Source organism: Leopardus geoffroyi, chromosome A3 (genome assembly GCF_018350155.1).
Source record: "Leopardus geoffroyi isolate Oge1 chromosome A3, O.geoffroyi_Oge1_pat1.0, whole genome shotgun sequence".
Lineage (NCBI taxonomy): Eukaryota > Metazoa > Chordata > Mammalia > Carnivora > Felidae > Leopardus > Leopardus geoffroyi.
The window spans coordinates 29,066,811-29,087,229 of record NC_059336.1 but is presented as its reverse complement, the minus strand read 5'-3'; the positions used below and the strand labels follow the sequence as shown (position 1 = coordinate 29,087,229).

Sequence of the window (20,419 nt, the reverse complement as noted above, 5' to 3'; positions counted from 1 at the left end):
CACTCAAGGGGCCCTTTTTACGAAAATACCAGCTAACGTGTGCACCAGGGGCTGATCCCGGGTCCTGAGAGGAGAAGAGGGCCCAAATGCCTGGGCCCTGGGAAGGAGGGTGTGTCTGGGCCCAGGGTGACAGGACCAGGACCAGGGCCTACGGGTCTAGGGGTCAGCCGGGGCCGAGCCATCCAGGGGAGCGGGTCCAGGCCCCATGGGGGCGGGACAGCCGGCGGCGCTCCTACCTTTGAGCGAGGTCTCCACCAGGCGCAGGTAAAGCTGCGAGCTCTTGTTGCCGTGGCTCATGCGCTGGGCTAGCCCGTTGCGCTGCAGGACGCACTCCTCAAACTGCACGACGTTCTGGTGGCGCCGTTTGAGGCTGGTCAGGGCCCAGAATTCGGCCAGCGCCAGCTCCACGTTCTCGGGGGCGTCGCAGCGGATCTTCTTGACCGCCACCCGGGCCCCGCTGCGCCCGGCCACTGCCTCGTAAACCACGCCGTAGCTGCCGCGCCCGATCTCTGCCAACAGGCTGTACCGCGGCCGCGCCGACCCGCCGCCGCCCTCTGGCCGCCGCCGCGCCAGGTAGGCCTCGCCCGGGGCCTCGGCTGCCACCGGATCCATGGCCTGGGCCGCTGCCGGCCTCAGCTTCGCGCTGGGCGCCCGCGGCACAGGGCTTCGCCTTTTCCGCTCGGGGCTTTGTGTACCTCTGCGGGCGCCGTCCTCCTCCCCCGTTTCCATGGCTGCGGGCGGCGGGGGGAGCAGCAACGGCGCTGCCCGGGTCCCCCCTGCCTCATCCCTCCGTCCGGCCCCGGGACGTGGAGGAGCGGGACCTTGGATTGTGACCTGCGGACGAAAGGATTGGTTAACCAACTAGGCCGAAGCAGGGAGGCTAGGAGCGCAGGCCGCAGGGCGTCCCACCTCCTCCTTCTCCTCCTCCGGCCGCCGCGGCCCCTTTAAGACGGAAGCTGCCGCTGATGACTGAACAGGGGAGGGGAGGGGAAAGCGGGAAAGACGAAACCACTAGACTGTGGCTCAGAGGGGGAACCGGAAAGAAAAGCAAAACATCCCCGTCTTCTCAGCTAAACTGTCGCCTAAAAACAGAAAAAACAAGGACCAGCAGTCTTTGCAATTTAAGAAAATTGCCTTAAGAAGCAATTCTGACTGTGGAAATCTTCTTCCCTGCCTGGTCTCCTCTGGGATACCCCTCCCCGCATCCCGCTTTAGGTTCTCCCGGGTGTAAACAGTCCATTGAATTAAGCCAGAGCTGAGCCCGGCGGACCGACCCAAGTCCCCGAGGGCGGCGGGTTGGATTAAAAATTCCGCGTCCCTGAGCCCGCCAAACTGGGGGCCCGATTGCCCTCCCCAAGCGCCCGAGGTGATGGGGGTGGCTCCAGCCTCGGCGCCTGCTGTGACTCCGCAGACTGCGCCCTTACCTGGCCGGCGCCCCTCCACTTCCGGGCGGCCCGTTTCCCCCCTGGCGTCCCGGGCTGGGGATGGTCCGCTCCCGGCCAGGGCTGCCTCCTGTACAGAGCGGCGCCAGAGGCGGCGGCCCGGGCCGAGTGTGCTCCGAAGCCTGCTGCCGCGCGGGGGGTGGCAGCGGCGCTGGCGGGGGAGAACCGGGTGTCCGGGCTCCCGCGGCTCTCCACGTGTTCGCGCCAGCTGAGCCCTTTACATAACCTGTTTATATAAGCCGCACCTCCCGCCCGTACTCGGGCCAGCGGGGGCTCTTGGTGGCCCATCCCCCGGGAGGCCGGTCGAGTACCGCGCCGCCTGGGTCTTGCCAAGGTCGACAGAGCAGCCGCAGCCAGGCGCACCGGGCACGCCGCGCCGGGGCCCAATCACAGGCGAGAACACCCAGCCGACAAAAAATAGGCGCCAAATTCCGCGATCCGCTGCGTCCTCCTGGCCTCCGCGGCCGACTGCGCGCCGCAGCCCCCTCCCTCCTCGCCCTCGCTTGGTGAAGTGGGGCTGCGCGCAGTAGGCGCCTAATAAATACTGATTGGCTGATTGGATTGGTCGGTTTGATTGATTCATAGGTAGTGCCTGGGAACCGCCCGGCCTGGGTTGGAATCCACACCCTGCCCCCCATAGCCCCTTGAGTCTGGGTAAATCATCGGCCCGTTCCGTGCCTCAGTTTTCTGTTCTGCAAAATGGGTGATTGGACCTTACCTTGCCAGTGTTGATAGCGCCAAATGAAATATATATAATTTAAATGCATATATTAAGAGTAGCAAAATGTATATAAGGTGGCTAATAGGATGCAGGGCTGAAAGTGCTAGTTTGTTCACTGCTTTGTACTCCAGTGCCTAGGAGGTGCTCGTTATTTTTAAGCTGAACCTGTACTAATTGAACTCCTGTAATGTGCTAGGCACTGTTGTAAGTCGCTGCGGAAAGAGCAGTGAACAAGTCAATCTCTACCTTAGTTGAGGTTCTAGGCCCCTGGAGGAGACAAACGATATGGGTGACCTTGTGCAAGTTAATTAACTTTCTTGTGTCTTTAGTTCTCATCTGTAAGATGGGAGGAACCGTAGTTGGAGGGATCACTGTAGTTATACAGTTAAAACAACAGGACAGGGCCTTACACGCAGTAAATGTTAGATATTATTAACTAAACAATAGAATAATTTTTGACATTGGTAAGTATGATGGAGAATGTGAAAAAGTGCCTTGGGTTTGGGAATAGGCCACTTCTGATAATGTGGGCATCCATCGAAAAGACTAATTGTGTGTGTGTGGGGGGGGGGGGGGGGGATTTCAAATTTACATGTAAATTGCAAGAATAGTAAAGAATTCTCATATACTTTTAACCAGAATAACAAATTGTTATATTTTGCTACATTTGCATTACCATATTCTCTCCTGTGTATGTGTGTATAATATGCACATACACTTTTTTTCCCCACAAATCATTTTAGAGTGGGTTTCAGACATTATGCCTCTTTCTCCCACATACTTCTGTGTATATTTCCTAGAAACATGGACATTCTCTTGCATAATCTCTGTATAATTATCAAAATCAGGCATTTCAACAATGGTATGACTCTTTTAAACACCCCTTTAATATTTAAATTATGCCAATTGGCCCAATAATGTAGCCATTCCCCCGGATCCAATTCAGGATCACAGGTTTCCTTTAGTTGTCCCCTCTTTTTAGTTTCCTTTAATCTGGAGAAGCAGTCAATTACTCAGCCTTTCTTTGTCTTTCATTACTTTGACATTTTTGAAGAGTACTGAGGAGTTATTTTGTAGATGTCCTTAATTTGTATTTGTCTGATATGTTCTCACGATTAGATTCAGATTATGCATTTTTGGCAGGAATGCCACTGAAAGAAAGTTGTGTCCTGAGTGTATCACATCAGAAGGCACAGGACATTGGTTTGTCCCGATATTAGTGATATTAGTATCAACTAATATCAAAGTTCAGCGTATGAATTTAGGGGGCAGACCTGAAGTCAGCCATGCTAAAAACTAGTGGTAAGGCATTTAAGGAAGAAGGAAAAAGTATAGAAGCCAAAAGACAGGAAGGAACAAGCTTGATGTTCAACTTTAGCCAGTTGGTGAGTGTGTAAAGTGGTACAACCACTTTGGGGGAAAAAAAAGTTCGGCAATTTCTTATTTTTTTCTTTTTTTTTTTTTTTAATTTTTTTAACGTTTATTTATTTTTGAGACAGAGAGAGACAGAGCATGAACGGGGGAGGGTCAGAGAGAGGGAGACACAGAATCGGAAACAGGCTCCAGGCTCTGAGCTGTCAGCACAGAGCCCGACGCGGGGCTCGAACTCACGGACCGCGAGATCATGACCTGAGCTGAAGTCGGCCGCCTAACCGACTGAGCCACCCAGGCGCCCCGGTTCGGCAATTTCTTATGAAGTTGAATACAGATCTACCCGATGGCCCAGCAACTTCATGCCTAGGCATTTACCCAAGATACACGAGAGTTTATGTTCACAAATGCACTTTCATAAAAATGTTTATAGTGGCTTTTGCCATGAGAGTCCCAAACTAGAAAACACTCTAATGTTCATCAGTAAGTCAATGGATAACTGGACTGTGGTCTTCCTAAACCATGAGATGCTGCTGGGGGTGGGGGCGGGGCGGTGGGGAGGCCTGAAGTATTGATGTAACAACATGCATGAATTAGAATAATTATGCTGAGTGAAAGATGCCGGGCACAAAAGAATACATACTGCATGATTCTGTATATGGTTCTTGAAAATGCAAACTAATATACAGTGACAGCAGATTCGTAGTTGGGGTGGGGAGGGAGGTACACGAGGAAACTTTTGGGGGTGATGGATATGTTTATTATCTTGAAATTATCTTGTGGTAGAGGCACCTGGGTGGCTCAGTTGGTTAACTTTTCCACTTCAGCTCGGGTCATGATCTCGCTGTCTGTGAGTTCGAGCCCCGCGTCAGGCTCTGGGCTGACAGCTCAGAGTCTGGAGCCTGCTTCAGATTCTGTGTCTCCCTCTCTCTCTCTCCCTGGCTCAACGCTCTGTCTCACTCTCAAAAATAAATAAACATTAGGGGCACCTGGGTGGCTCAGTCGGTTGGGCATCCGACTTCGGCTCAGGTCATGATCTCACGGTTTGTGAGTTCGAGCCCCACGTCGGGCTCTGTATTGTCAGTTCAGAGCCTGGAGCCTGTTTCAGATTCTGTGTCTCCCTCTCTCTCTGACCCTCCCCCATTCATGCTCTGTCTCTATCAAAAAATGAATAAATGGGGCGCCTGGGTGGCTCAGTCTGAGGTCAAGCATCCGACCTCAGCTCAGGTCATGGTCTCGCGGTTTGTGAGTTTGAGCCCCGCGTCGGGCTCTGTGCTGACAGCTCAGAGCCTGGAGCCTGCTTCAGATTCTGTGTCTCCCTGTCTCTCAGCCCCTCCCCTGCTCATGCTCTGTCTCTGTCTCTCAATAATAAATAAACGTTAAAAAAAAAGTTAAGAAAATTAAAAAAAATGAATAAACATTTTAAAAAATAAACATAAAAAAATTAAAAAAAAAAGAGGTTATCTTGTGGTAGTTTCAGGGGAGGGATATGTTAACATCACTTCAAATTGTACACTTTGAATAAGTGTGGTTTTTTGTACATCAGTTTTACAGCTTAACCTCATTAAAGCCGTACAAAAAAATGAGTTAAAAAGAGTACACTAGATGATTCCATTAATATACGGGCAAGCAACGCTGATCCACTGCAGCAGAAAACCTATCAGTGGTTATCCTCGGGGTGGGAGTTGGACTGCTGAGGGGCGCAAGGGAATTTTCTGGGTGATGGACTTTTATGGGATGTAAATTATATGGCAATGAAGTTGGTTTAAAAGGTGAATACAGGGGCGCCTGGGTGGCTCAGTCGGTTAAACGTCCGACTTCGGCTCGGGTCATGATCTCACGGTCCGTGAGTTCGAGCCCCGCGTCGGGCTCTGTGCTGACAGCTCAGAGCCTGGAGCCCGTTTCAGATTCTGTGTCTCCCTCTCTCTCTGACCCTCCCCTGTTCATGCTCTGTCTCTCTCTGTCTGAAAAATAAATAAACGTTAAAAAAAAAAAAAAAAAAAAAAAGGTGAATACACAAACCCAAATCCCGCCAGGCCATGAACACCAGTGTCCTTACTTAGCACTTCTCAGGACCAAAGGCTGTGTAGTGCTGAGGCAGGGCTGGCCCTGTTCGTGCTGTTCCTGGCCCCAGAAGCTGAACAAGGCCAATGGAGTCTTTCTTCCAGCTAGTTTCCCAACGGAGCCTTTTTATTTTTGTTTGTTTGTTTATTTGAATGTTTTATTTATTTCTGAGAGCGAAAGAGAGAGAGTGCAAGCAGGGGAGGGACAGAGAAAGAAGGAGACAACCCAAGGCCGGCTCCAGGCTCCGAGCTGTCAGCACAGAGCCCGATGCAGGGCTCGAACCCATGAACCGGGAGATCATGACCTGAGCCGAAGTCAGAGGCTCAACCGGCTGAGCTACCCAGGCGCCCCAAGCAGGTGCTATTTTCGAATGGCGGCTTGGGAAACCCTCTCTAAGGAGGTGCCCGTTGAGCAGAGACCTGATAGAATCCACCAAATGCGTATCTATTGGAAGAGCATTTGTGTCCGAGGGAAACAGCAGGTGCAAAGGAGGCCGGTGTGGCCGGAGCGCAGGGAACAGGAGAAGCCGGAAATGGAGAGAGAGAGATGTGGTAGGTGGGTGGTGAGGCAGGGATGCATGGGCCCTATGAGGACTTGGGATTTATTGAGCCTTTGTGATATACGGAACCTCAAGGAAAGCGAGGGAGCGGGAGGGGAGAGCTGAGGCTCTCACAGATGGTTACTCTCACAGATGGTCACAGATGCCCAGGGGGAGGAGGCAGAGTGCTGATGCTCCTGCCCATCCTGCAGTATTTCAGGGGGAGGAGAATGCCCCAGGGGCCACCCTAGGGGTGACTCCCTGGGACAGTGGAGAGCTCTGGCCCTGGAGGGGAGAGTTGGGTGGAGTGGAGGGGTGTGGAAGGAATGGTGGGGAAGGGGGAGAGCTGGCTCTGTTGGGCTAGGAGGGAAGGGGGAAGTGGAGGGAGGGTAGGGCTAGGCAGCAGAGGCAGAGAACGGTGTGAAATGGTGGCTGTAGTAGGGGGAGGGGAGGATGGGAGGCATTAAAAAGAGGAGAGGCTCCTACAGGGGTGCCGGAGGGGGCTTCACTTTGGAGGTGCTGACAGACAGAGGCTTGAGGTGGGTGCTCAGAGGAGGGCTGATTCTGAGCAGGAGACCCTAGAAGACTGGGGGAGGCTTTGCAGCTGGCTTGCATTCCCCTCCCATAAGGGAACTGGTTCTACTGGGCTCTAGGAGGGGTGTCTGCAAGAAAAGCTAGAGCTTGTGGCACCTACCTTCCTCAGTGGGTTAAGCCTCCGACCCTTGATTTAGGCTCAGGTCATGATCTCACAGTTCGTGCGTTCAAGCCCCACATGGGGTTCTGTGCTGACAAAAGCACGGAGCCTGTTTGGGATTCTCTCTCTCTCTCTCTCTCTCTCTCTCTCTCTCTCTCTCTGCCCCTCCCTGCTTATGCTCCATCTCAAAAGGAAAAAAGCAATGCTGAAGCCAGTTATGCTGCCCAGCTATGTGGGAGGGACACTTTGTCCCCATTTTATGGATGGGAAGATTGGGCCCTGGAAGCTGTTCCATCACAAACGGGTGCAATAGTTGGGATCCGAACCCCAGTGGCCTTGGGTTTGGATATCCGAACTCGTAACCATTGTCCTGGTGCTCTCGAGCGTGAGTGCGCGTCGGCATCCCTTGGAGGTGGAGGGCTGGTCAAAAAACCAGATTGCTGGGCCCCAGCCCCAGAGTGGTGGCTCATCAGTAAGTCTTGGGTAGGGCTTGGTAATTTGCATCTCTAGCTAGGTCCCAGGTGATGCTGTTCCTGTTGCTGGTCCAGGGACCACACGTGAAGAACCACATTACATTACGCTGCCCCTAGACTGAGCACAAAGCTGAGACAATTATAAAGGATTGGAGTTCTGGCAAAGAAGTTGGAGATGGATTGGAGCTATTATAGAGAAAACTAAGCAAATAAGACACACAGTGATTATTAAAGCCAAGAAAACAAAAGCGATTCATAAGAAAAACGTTGTAATTATCATAAGCATCAACACTTAGCTGGAGATAATATTACATTGTCATTATAATGTGAAAACAGCACGTTGATTTAACCAAAAATTATGATGTAATTATTTGGGGAAAATTGGAGAGAGTGTGTGTGTTTGTGTGTGTGTGTGTGTGTGTGTGTGTGTGTGTAGAGAAAGAGAGAGAGTGCGAGAGAGGAAAACGAAATTCTTTTTCTCCGTAGCTGCAGATCAATACAAAAAGCCTAAAATGAAAAGATCTTGGAAGTGACCCCATAATCAGGTTTGAAGAGATAACTACAGAATGAGTTACTGCTTCATGGCTGTGACTGGGGGTAGCACGGGAGGTTCTTCTTATAAGCCTTGTAGTAGGGTCCAGTTTGCAGTAGCAACTAACTCTTCAACATTATATATATTTACTGCTTGGATTAAAATGAAATTAAAAATAAACATGGGCACGGGATTTAGCTACCACTGAAGCAGCCTGTCAGCTTGGTGGCGCTGTTCAGCTTCTGGCTCTGACATCCACCTGTCGTCCTGGTATTACCTAAAAGCATCAGAAGAGCTACAAGTAAGTTACGTACTCAAATCACACCCTGGGGACGCTGCACTGGAGACATCGCATCTCCAGTACGGCTCAACAAAGAGGGTCCGAGTCACGGAAAATAAAGATGGAAGCAGTTAGAGGCACCTGTTTCCCAAACTTAATGGATTGTTGTAATTTCGAATGGTCTTCCTATTGGCCGCAGAAGAGGCTCAGAAATTCCAACCTTTTCTCTTCTCCCATCTGAGAATAGCGTAAACATTCTTTGTCAGGCCGTGTGTCCGCAGAACACTGGTTGCTAGGTTCTTAGGAGTTGTTTATGATTTTTGGAAAGATGAGGGAATATAACGCAGAAGTAACAGGGCGAAGTCCCTGATTCTGGTTAACTACTGGGACGGTCCAAATAAATGGTTGGGGGAACCCGGTTAAAATATCCACAGGCACAAGGCAACAAAGTACACTCGTTGATAAAAGGGTAAAGGATACAGCCTTTGGGGGAGGCAATTTGATAACTCATTGTTTATTAATATAGTTAAAAATTCATACACTTGGATCCAGCGATCCCATTTCTAGAACTTATCCTATAGAGATACCCAAGGATAAAGCAATATATAGGCAATGGGGATTTTTATTGTGGTTGTTTGTAATGGTAAAATATTAGAAATACTCAGGTGGCAGAGACAGGAGATTACTTATATACACATTTGAATATAATGTAGGCATCAGAAAGAAGGAATTGGCTCCCGGATGTACTACCACAGAACAAGTGTTTGCAACATATTGTTACATTAAAAAAAGCAAATGTAAACTAGGATCTATAGGGTGACTTCAAATTTTGTTTAAATATATGTACGTACGTAATCGCTAACCTTCACCGAGTTGTTTCTCTGTATGTGTTGCTATCCTAAGTGCTCTATTTAGACTTATAGCCTATAAGCCTATAGGGTAGGTTTCATTATCTTCATTTTCCATAGAACATGAGGCACGGGGAGGTTATGTGACTTTCTCAAGACCATGCCACTAAAAAGGTAGAGCTTGATTTAAAAAAAAATTTTTTTTTAAATGTTTATTTATTTTTTGAGAGAGAGAGAGAGCGCGCGCGCGCAGAGGAGGGGCAGAGAGAGAGAGAGAGGGAGACACAGACTCCAAAGCAGTCTCCAGTCTCCGAGCTGTCAGCATAGAGCCCGATGCTGGGCTTGAACTTACAAGCTGTGAGATCATGACCTGAGCTGTAGTCAGACGCTTAACCGACTGAGCCACCCAGGCGCCCCAAGGTAAAGCCTGATTTTAAACCCCAGCATATCTGATTCCAAAGCTCGTGGTCTTAAACCAGTACATGATATAGCCTTGGTACTTACATGTTAGATTATGCATACATAAAGGAAACATTTTGATAAAGAATACTCTAGATGCCGAGAAGCATTCTCTCCAGGTGGTCCTTCTACTCTCAACATTTATGTATGATTTGAACTTTTAATGTATGCCTTTTTGGGATTAATTTTTAAGTCCTTTTTTATAGATGTGAAAAAAAACAATACAATTCAGTGAAAAATAATGTGCAGTAACGTAGACAGCACCTCATTCTCACTTGCTCAATGAATACTGATTAAGCACCTACTGTTTGTCATTTGGGGACTGAGATGAATAAAATTCAGTTCCTGTTGTGAAGAACTCACTGTAGGGACGTAAAGAAATATCCAGTCTAGGCTTTTTTTTTTTTTTCTTTAATGGAGGTGTAACTGACACATAACATATTAGTTTCAGGGGTGCAACATAAGGATTCACTATTTGCGTGTATTATGAAATGATCACCTCAGTAAGTCTAGTTAATATCTATCACCACGCATGGTTACACAATTATTTTTCTTGTGATGAGAACTTCTTAAAATTGTTTTTTTTAACATTTTTTTATTCTTGAGACAGAGAGAGAGAGATCATGAACAGGGGAGGGTCAGAGAAAGAGGGAGACACAGAATCTGAAACAGGCTCCGGGCTCTGAGCTGTCAGCCCAGAGCCCCACGCGGGGCTCGAACCCACGGACCGCGAGATCATGACCTGAGCCGAAGTTGGATGCTTAACTGACCGAGCCACCCAGGCGCCCTGATGAGAACTTTTTTTTAAATAATTGTTTTAAGTTTACTTGTTTATTTTGAGAGAGAGAGAGAGAGAGAGAGAGAGAGAGAGAGAGGGAGGCAGGGGGGAGAGAGAGAATCCCAAGCAGTCTCTGCACTGTCGGTGAGGAGGAGGAACCCCACTCAGGGCTGGAACTCACCAACCATGAGATCAAATCAAGAGTTGATCGCTGAGCTGAAATCAAGAGTGGGTCACTTAACCGACTGAGCCACGCAGGCGCCCCTGTGATGAGAACTTTGAAGATCTCCTTTCTTACCGACTTTCAAATATGCAACAGGCTATCATTAACTATAGTCACCATCCTGTATATTACATCCCCATGTTATTTTCCAACTTCAAATTGTACCTTTGACCCCCTTTACCCGTTTCCCCCACTCTCTGCTTCTGAAAGTGACCACTAATTTGTCCTCTGTATCTGAGAGCTTGGGTTGTTGGAATATTTTTTTGTTTTTGTTTTTGTTTTGTTTTGTTTCTTTTCGTAGGGTCTGCATATAAGTGAGATTATACAGTATTTGTCTTAGTCTGGCCTCTTTCACTTCCCATAACGCCCTCAAAGTCCATCCCTGTTGTCACAAATGGCGAGATCTCCCTCTTTTTTTACGACTGAGTGATATTCCGATACATGTATCACATTTTCCTTATCAGTTTATCCACTGACGGATACTTAGGTTGTTTCTATCTTGTGGCTGTTGTAAATAATGCTGCCATGAACCTAGGGGTGCACGTATCTTTTCCGGTTAGTGTTTCCATTTTCTTCAGATCAACACACAGAAATGGAACTGCTGGATCCTATGGTAGGTCTATACTGAATTTTTTGAGGAAACTTTGTCCTGTTTTCCAGAGTGGTTCCACCAATTCCGGTCTACAGCTCTGCCTGTGTGTGAGTTGGGAATCCTGATGAGCAAGACGGGTTCCCTGTTGATGACGAAATCTCGCTGCATTGTGAAGAAAGGTGCCATGTTCATCAATAGAGTTCTCCTTTGCTGAACGTCATGGTAACAACTAACATTTAAGAGACACTTACCAGGTACTGGTTCAAACACTTCTTACATATACCGATTTGTTGAAGTTCTAACCACGGGAGATACTCTTATGATCTCTAGTTTACGGATGAGGCACAGAAAGGTTAGGCAACTTGCCCAAGATCACACAGCTAGGAAGTAGCTTGGGGAATTTCAGTCCAGGTGAGTGCTTTCAGGAGCACCGCCAAAGATCCCAGCTGGTGGTGGAACATTCAGAATAAAAATAGTATTAACAACCGTAATATTTCTTGTTGCAGATCACGCAGAGCTATGTTGAGTTTTAAGTGCTTGCACATTCTTACCTCAGTATTTGGTAGTTGTAAATATAAGGCGACCCTCCCATTTTTCACAACGAGAAGATTGCAAAAAAGAAGAAACTATTTGGGGGGTCAACTTGAATATACAAATTCCTTTTTTTTAAGTTTATTTATTTATTTTGAGAGAGAGAGAGAGAGTGTGTGCACGTGGGCATGGGTGGGGGAGGGGCAGAAAGGGAGGGAGAGAGACAATTCCAAGCAGGCTCTGTGCTGTTAGCACAGAGCCTAACACGGGGCTTGATCCCACGAACTGTGAGCTCATGACCTGAGCTGAAATCAGGAGCCGGACGCTAAATAACCCCACTGAACCACCCAGGTGCTCCTTGAATACATAAATTCTTAAGGCCGTAGATGAAATAATCAAATGTCCATGTGCGATATTTAATTTATTATTTTAGGTATGCATGTACTTTCAAGTTTATTAATATATTATTTAAATAATATTTAAATATATATTAAGAAATAATATGTTAATTGAGACGTACTGGGTTTTTTTCCACCCTCACATTTTACACAATGATTTTTTTTTAATATAATTTACTCTCAAGTTGGCTAACATACAGTGTATACAGTGTGCTCTTGATTTTGGGGCTAGATTCCCCCCAAAGTGAATCATTCATCACTTACATGCAACACCCAGTGCTCATCCCAACAAGTGCCCTCCTCAATGCCCATCATCCATTTTCCCCTCTCCCCTAGGCCCCCATCAACCCTCAGTTTGTTCTCTGTATTTAAGAGTATCTTATGGCTTGCCTCCCTCTCTCCCCGTTTGTAATTATTTTTTCCCCTTCCCTTCCCCCATGGTCTTCTGTTAGGTTTCTCAAGTTCCACATATGAGTGAAAACATATGATGTCTATCTTTCTCTGCCTGGTTTCTTTAACTTAGCATAGACCCTCCAGTTCCATCCACATTGCTGCAAATGGCCAGATTTCATTCTTTCTCATTGCCAAGTAGTATTCTGTTGTACATATAAACCACAACTTCTTTATCCATTTGTCAGTTGATGGACATTTAGGCTCTTTCCATAATCTGGTTATTGTTGAAAGCGCTGCTATAAACGCTGGGGTACATGTGCCCCTATGCATCAGCACTCCTATATCCCTTGGACAAATTCCTAGTAGTGCTATTGCTGGGTCATAGGGTCGTCCTATTTTTCATTTTTTGAGGAACCTCCATACTGTTTTCCAGAATGGTTGCACCAGTTTGCATTCCCACCAACAGTGCAGGAGGGTTCCCATTTCTCCACATCCTCACCAGCATCTGTTGTTTCCTGGGTTGTTAATTTTAGCCATTCTGACAGGTGTGAGGTGGTATCTCAGTGTGTTTTGATTTGTATTTCCCTGATGAGGGGTGACGTTGAGCATCTTTTCATGTGTCTGCTGGCCATCTGGATGTCTTCTTTGGAGAAGTGTCTATTCATGTCTTTTGGCCATTTCTTCACTGGATTATTTGTTTTTCGGGTGTTGAGTTTGGTAAATTCTTTATTGATTTTGGATACTAACCCTTTATCTGATATGTCATTTGCAAATATCTTCTCCCATTCCGTCGGTTGCCTTTTAGTTTTGTTGATTGTTTCCTTTGCAGTGTAGAAGCTTTTTATCTTGATGAGGTCCCAATAGTTCATTTTTGCTTTTAATTCCCTTGCCTTTGGAGACGTGTTGAGCAAGAAATTGCTGGGGCTGAGGTCAAAGAGGTTGTTTCCTGTTTTCTCCTCTTGGGTTTTGATGGTTTCCTGTCTCACATTTAGGTCTTCCAACCATTTTGAGGTTATTTTTGTGTATGGTGTAAGAAAGTGGTCTAGTTTCATTCTGCATGTTGCTGTCCAGTTCTCCCAGCACCATTTGCTAAAGAGACTTTTTTCCATTGGATCCTCTTTCCTGCTTTATCAAAGATTAGTTGGCCATACATTTGTGGGTCCAATTCTGGGGTCTCTATTCTATGCCATCAGTCTCTGTGTCTGTTTTTGTGCCAGTACCACACCCCGCCTTGATGATTACAGCTACAAAATGATTTTATTCCATCTCTTTCTGTGAGTCCTATATTTCAGGATGTTTATTATTGCTGGGGATGGTTTCTGAATCGCCTGGATTGCTTCCTGGATCGCATAAATTTCCCTCCTATTTAAATTGTGTGTGATGCAGCACTTTTTGAGCCTTTATTGATTCTCTTGCCGAAAGATTTTAATCTCAAAGTCCTGATTCACTTAATCTTAGGACACTATTGTTTTTCTGTTTGTTCTATTGGTTTCTGTTTGCAATCACAGCATCTTAACATTTAATTTATTGCTTTCAAAGTCATTTTATAAGGCTTGCTTCATTATAGGGGGTATGAGGCCAACCGCAGTATAATGTATCAAAAATTGTTTTTAATTTTTTTTAATGTTTATTCATTTTTGAGAGACAGAGCGTGAGTGAGGGGAGGGGCAGAGAAAGAAGGAGACACAGAATCCAAAGCAGGCTCTAGGCTCTGAGCTGTCAGCACAGAGCGCGATGCTGGGCTTGAACCCACAGACCGTGAGATCATGACCTGAGCCAAAGTCACTTAACAGACTGAGGCACCCATGCGCCCCTGTTTGCTTTTTTTTTTTTTTTTTTTTAAAAAAAACTTCTTTCATCAGGTGGCTTCTATAAATGGGTCTTCCTGGGAGAATACTTTGTTGTTTAAAAGCAAGTAATTGAGAGTCTAGGGAACATGGAACATTCTATGAGCCTTCAAAAGATCCTAAATAGAAGACAGCTCTCTTGGGGCGCCTGGGTGGCGCAGTCGGTTAAGCGTCCGACTTCAGCCAGGTCACGATCTCGCGGTCCGTGAGTTCGAGCCCCGCGTCGGGCTCTGGGCTGATGGCTCGGAGCCTGGAGCCTGTTTCCGATTCTGTGTCTCCCTCTCTCTCTGCCCCTCCCCCGTTCATGCTCTGTCTCTCTCTGTCCCAAAAATAAATAAACTTTAAAAAAATATATATATATAAAAAAAAAAAAAAAGAAGACAGCTCTCACTTTATGCTGTGGGGTGATTTTTTAGGGAGGAACACCCTGCCTCATCTCTAAGTATACACCACGTGTTAACCTCATCTATTAAATGTGGTGAACATGTCTGCTCAAATCTGTGATGCCACTGTCCTCACGTAGCCCATGTGCAAACTGGGAGTCAGAAGGTAAGGTGACTTACCCAAGGTGCCTAGCAGACGGCAAAGCCAGGACACCACGCAAATCCAAGTCTGTCTGGTCCTCTCGCCCCCACCTCTGCCATTAAAGCCCTGGGAAAGTTTCTACGCCAACTTCCTAATGTAGATTGCTGGCCCTGGTAAGTCTGTGGGGCTGTGTTGACAGAATGCTAACACTGATTAATTTATTATTCTTTTATTGCCTTCTGCTGGTATGGCTGTGGCAGTATTTCATAAAGAGAATGGCAGAACAATTTGCAACTATAAAACCCAGATGCTTAATTTTAATTTCGGGGTGTCTGTTTCAAATCCGTTGCAGAACAAGCCAGGCTATTTACACCGCAAATAAATGCTCTAGCATCTATGTCTCAAGACCCCCAGAAGCTGCCCTTAGGTCCTGAAGTGGTGTATTTTACTTACATTTGTTTTGCTCTTGAAAAGCAGCCCTTTCAGGTGTGAAGCGGGAAGCCACGGGTGCCTTCCTTGGCAAGATCCCCAACAGACATGTGCTGGAACTGGTTCCTCCAGGCCCATTAGAGCTGATCGTGTGCGTGTCTTCCCAGCGTGTGCGTGTCTTCCCAGCTCTGCTCGGTGGTGTCCCATTGGCAGCTTGAAATTGGCCACGGTGGGAGAAGTTACCCCATGGGAACTGGCAAACCCTACAGATCAAGGCTCCTTCCGCCGCCTCCCCACCCCCATCCTTCCCCCAAATGAGTGAACGTCCTTGTGGCTTGGAAATAGTAAGAGTACTTCCCTTCTAGGTTATTCAGTTCGATAAAGTATGTAAAGCATATGGCATTGTTTGTATGTTTATTTATTTAAATAAATAATGCATACTGAGGGTTGAAAAAAACAGACAAAAAAATGTTGCAGTGAAAGGTAAGTTTCTTTCTCACCCTGGACCTCCGTTCCAATTCCTGTCTTGAACAGGCAAGCTGTTTCTCCAAATCCTTCCAGAGATAGGTAAGCATATATATATATATATATATATATATATATATATGTATATGTGTGTGTGTATATAGATGTGCTCTTTTCTTCTTTACACGTGTATATTTTTTAAATGCGGGATATCATGGCAGTATTTTGCCTCTTCCTGTATCTGTGTGTGTGTGTCTGTGTGTGTGTGTGTGTGTGTGCGTGTATCTCCCTTTCTCTCATATGTATACATATATATATATATTACATATAGCCTCTTCCTGTATCCGTGTGTGTGTGTGTGTATCTCCCTTTCTCTCATATATGTATATGTATATATGTATTACATATAGCCTCTTCCTGTATCTGTGTGTGTGTGTGTGTGTGTGTATCTCCCTTTCTCTCATATATATATATATATATATATATATATATATATATTACATATAGCCTCTTCCTGTATCTGTGTGTGTGTGCATGTATCTCCCTTTCTCTCATATATATATGGAATATACATATATATATGAAATATACATATATATATATGAAATATACATATATATTGAGAAATACACACACATACCTATATATATTTATCCATGATCATCATCATCACCATCATCAATCTCTGATAGGGAAACTGGCTTGTATAGACCTAACTTATTATTTTGAAGGGCTGTCCATTATTCCACTTGTGAATGCACCATGGTTTATTTAACCAGCCCTCTCTGGGTGACATCTAGGTTGTTTCCCGTCTCTGGCCAGTACAAACAATGGGTGTTGAACAACCTGTCTTTTGCACATAAACGTGAGCATATCTATGGGCTTATTTGCTGGAAATGTAGCTCTCGGATCAAAGGGCATGGGCATCTTACATTCTGGTTTGATTGTCAAGTTGCCTTTCGGGGGGCATGCCATTTTACTCTCCAAGCTACGGTGCCATGGGTCTGTGAGTCCCCACAGCCTCAGGACATTGGCCAACTTTTTGATCTGTGCCACCTGACAGTCATCGGCACCCCAGATAGGTAAATGCTCCTCATGAGTATTATTGGTGAAGAAACCCAGGGCCAGGGAGGAAAGGCACTTGCCTACCCTCACCCCTATCCAGGCTCCTGCACTCAATGCCAAGAGCGGGTCGATCCGGGTTGGTACCGATGCCATCAGCCCTGCCAGGAAGTAGGGAGTGACCCGTGAGCACTGGCGTTCTGTGAAGTCTGCTTTGCAGGCTCTTTATCATCCCGGTTTTTCTTGAGTGAAATTTCTCAGGAACACGCAGGAACAAGAGGGTGAGAAGTCCTAGTGCTCTGGGGAGGCTCCAGTACAGCTCGTTCTCTATCCCTGGACAGAAACAGCCTTCTGAGGTACAGATCTTGTCGTCTCGTTCTTCTCTTTAAAACTTTCTGCGACCCCACATTTCTCAGTTCCTGTAGCACCGGGGGGAAGTGATTAGCAATGTGCATTTGTGCCCCCCCCCCCCCCCGCCGGCAGATTTGCTGAATCAGACACTCTGGGGGGGGGGGCGGCTCAGGATTTGGGCTTCAACAGGCCGTCTGGTGATGCTGATGGGTGTGCTCAAGTTTGGGCCCCACCGACTTCCAGAATGAAGGGGCCCTTCTTCACCGGAGGCCCCCAACCCATCTCTCGTTTTTCCTGCCCGCAACTTCGAAACACACCTAGCTACCGGCTCCTCGAACCTCCCTGCACTTTCTCCCCTCTGTGCCTGGGGCAGAGACCTCCAGTTGTCCCCTGGTCTCTATAGAGCAATGGAAGCTCGCGTTGTGAAACCACATTTCCCAGCCTCCCTTGCAACTGTGCTCTGGCCCATCGGGAGGTGAGCAGAGGTGAAGCGGGAGGTGAGCGACTTCCTACGCGTGCCCTCCTTAGGAAAGAACTTGTCTTCCCTTCTGCTTCCCCTTGGAAATCCACTGGCTGGAGTTCCTGGCCCCCTGATGCTGTGGGGGTCACCATCGGGGCCCTGGACCATCTTAAGCCCCAACTGTGACAAAAGAAAGGAAGAAACTTCCATTTTATTTAGCCCACTGTTCCTTGAGGTCTGTGTCAACACAACTTTCCTAACACACCACCTTTAGGTGTGCTGACCCTTCCTCTGCCTGGCAACAGCCCTCTCCTTCCTTTTAAGGCAAAAGCAAATGTACCTCCTGTCCCTGATCCTAGGAGAGAGGATTTCTGTCTCCGCTTCAGAGCCCTGTTGCCTCCTCACATGGAGCCAAGCTATCTCCCCACCGGAGCAGGACTTCCTGCTGGGGGCGGGGCATGAGCCTGGTCATGGCGGAAGAGCCCACAGGCCTGGCTCAGTGTCTGACACAGAGTGGATTCTAACGAACCTTTCTCAGTGGCGACTCGAAGTCCGCTTCTGCGTCTTTCTAGGCTCCCTGCTGTATGCTCTGGTGAATTCTTGGGATGAGAAATGAGAACCAACTTGTAACCTGGAGCGGTGGTTAGAACGGGTGGCTGTGGACCAAGTGGACAGACTGGTCACCAGTGGGTGCTCCGGGGATGACCTAGGGACTGAGGGGTAGGAGGATAATAGAGCGGGAGAAGAGAATTCGTTATGTCTCGGCACAACCCACAAAGCCCCCATCTCCCCAGGTTTACTCGGGGTGGTGTGGCAAGGCTTCAAGGTCAAGACTTGTGAGAAGTTGTGACACAGCGAGACCTTTTTCCAAAGGCCACTCAGTCCTTGCAAACCCATGTTTCATGCCCCAGGAGCCTCCTGGTTTCTCAGAACAATGTTTGTTCTTTGGGACCGAGCTCTGCCAGAACAGTCTGACCTTTATTCTGACTCAGAACTGAAAAGTCTAAAGCACATATTGTCAAGCAGATTGGTGATCTCGCTCATTCTCTCTTGCTCTCTCTCTCTCTCTCTCTCTCCAAGGGCTGACAAGCTGTTAATATTCCAGTGGTTCATCAAATATTTATTGGGTATCATCTTTTTTGCCAGGCACGGTATAAGGTGCTTGGAATACAAAGATGACAGAGATAGTCTCCCTGTCCTCACTCACTAAGCACCGGTGTGGATGTGGCAAAGAATGATCGCGATAATACAAGAATTTCCAAAGTGTGGCGCCAGGATACCTGGGGGGCCCCTGAGACCCTTTAAGGGGGTCCATGAGGCCCAAACTATTTTCATCATAACACTAAGATGCTGTATGTCCTTTTTCACTCGCAATTTTTCACGTGGGTAAGATGGACTTTTCCAAGGGCTGCATGAAGTGTGTTATCACAACATATTTTAATGCAGAAGCAGACAGGAGAATCAGTTGTCTGTGAAGCAGACATTAAAGAGAATTTGTAAATTTGCAAAACAAGGTCACTCTTCTCGCTATGTTTCGAAAACTATGCTTGTGTTTCGTGAAAAGCGGTTTGTCTACATTAACACGAGATGGGCTTATTATTGTTTTGAAGATAAGTTAGGGTCGCCTGGGTGGCTCAGTCGGTTAAGCGTCTGACTTTGGCTCAGGTCATGATCTCATGGTTCGTGGGTTTGAGCCCCGCGTCGGGCTCTGTGCTGACCGCTCAGAGCCTGGAGCCCGCTTCTGATTCTGCGTCTCCCTCGCTGTCTACCCCCCCCCCCCCCCCGCTCGTGCTCTGTTTCTCTCTCGAAAATAAATAAACATTAAAAAATTAAAAAAAACAAACAAACAAGAAAAATCTCCATTTTAGTGTCTAATATAGTAAATGCCATCGCTTCTCGGCCTTTTGGCTAAGATCAAGTGTAGTATCTGTTCTTATCAGTTTAATATAGCAAATGCCAGTTAACACGGCTCACGTCAACAAAATCCCTTTGCGGACCATATATGTTTTTAAACTTTCACTTTGAGACCATGGGAGGTTCATGTGGGGTTGTGAGAAAGTACAGAGAGAGCCTGGGTGCTCTTCACCCAGTTTCTCCCAATGGTTAACATCCTGTGTAAGATCGGCAGTGATACAATCCAGCTTCCTGATCCGGATTGCATCAGTTTTACGAGTGCGTGCGCTGAAATTGACGCCACTTTATCCCATGCAGAGATTTGTGTGACCCAAACCACAGTCAAGATGTAGAGCAATTCCGTCACAGACGTGTCCCCTACGACCTACTTGGACCCACAGTCCCCTCCTTCCCCTTCCCCTCCCTGACCCCTGTCTCCCTCTCTGTAATCTTGTTATTTCACGGATGTTCTGTAAGTGGAATATATATTGTGTAACCTTTTGAGATTGGCGTTTTCGCTCAGCGTAAGTCCCTTGAGATCCCGCTGAGGGGTTGTGAATATCAATGGCGCCCCTTGTACTATGGCTGAGTGCTCGATGCCATGGATACATGATGGTTTTGCCTCGTTCCCCTTCTGGAAGGACATTTGGATGGTTTCTGACTTCTGGCTGTTGCAGATAAAGTTGCCATGAACATTCATGTACAGGTTTTCGAGTGAACAGAAGCTTTTACGTCTCTGGGGTAAATGCCCCCCAGTACAATTGCTGGGTAATACAGTAAGCACGTTTCGTTTTGTACGAAGTCACCATACTTTTTTTTTTTTTTTTTTTTTTTTGCCGAGTGGCTGTACCGTTTGACATTGCTACCAGCAATTTATGAGGGATCTAGTTTCTCCCCATCTCCACCAGCATTTGGTGTTATCACTGTGCTTTATCTTGGCCATTGTGATAAGTTGTGTAGTGATAATCTCATTGCGATCTGAATTGGCATTTCCTGATGGCTAATGATGTTGAAAATATTTTTATGTGCTTACTTGCCATCTGTATATCC

At 47.0% G+C, this 20,419-nt stretch overlaps 1 protein-coding gene, 1 long non-coding RNA gene and 1 pseudogene across 5 annotated transcripts in view; 2 read left to right on the top strand and 1 right to left on the bottom strand.

Moving 5' to 3' along the window:
- Nucleotides 1-1,791, bottom strand: part of STK35 (serine/threonine kinase 35) — a 43,179-nt gene extending 41,388 nt beyond the window's left edge. Inside the window, exons 1-2 of one of the 3 annotated variants that reach the window (XM_045445081.1) lie at nucleotides 1,425-1,791; nucleotides 237-834 (exon numbers count right to left, since the gene is read on the bottom strand). In XM_045445081.1, the coding sequence (XP_045301037.1) occupies nucleotides 237-834; nucleotides 1,425-1,730 (904 nt within the window). In that variant the 5' untranslated portion in view covers nucleotides 1,731-1,791. Of the gene's footprint in view, nucleotides 1-236; nucleotides 835-909; nucleotides 1,338-1,424 lie in introns of those variants that run through there. The other 2 variants (XM_045445082.1, XM_045445084.1) reach the window with 2 other exon arrangements.
- On the top strand, nucleotides 460-15,535 carry LOC123580408. Of its 2 annotated transcripts, none has more exons than XR_006703289.1 (3): nucleotides 460-573; nucleotides 11,084-11,269; nucleotides 15,187-15,535. It is a non-coding gene; the product is annotated as an uncharacterized LOC123580408 (long non-coding RNA). The 2 variants fall into 2 exon arrangements; XR_006703288.1 differs by having other exon boundaries at nucleotides 15,184-15,535.
- Nucleotides 15,536-19,364: 3,829 nt separating this feature from the next.
- Nucleotides 19,365-19,582, top strand: LOC123581804 (annotated as a pseudogene).
- Nucleotides 19,583-20,419: the final 837 nt, after the last annotated feature.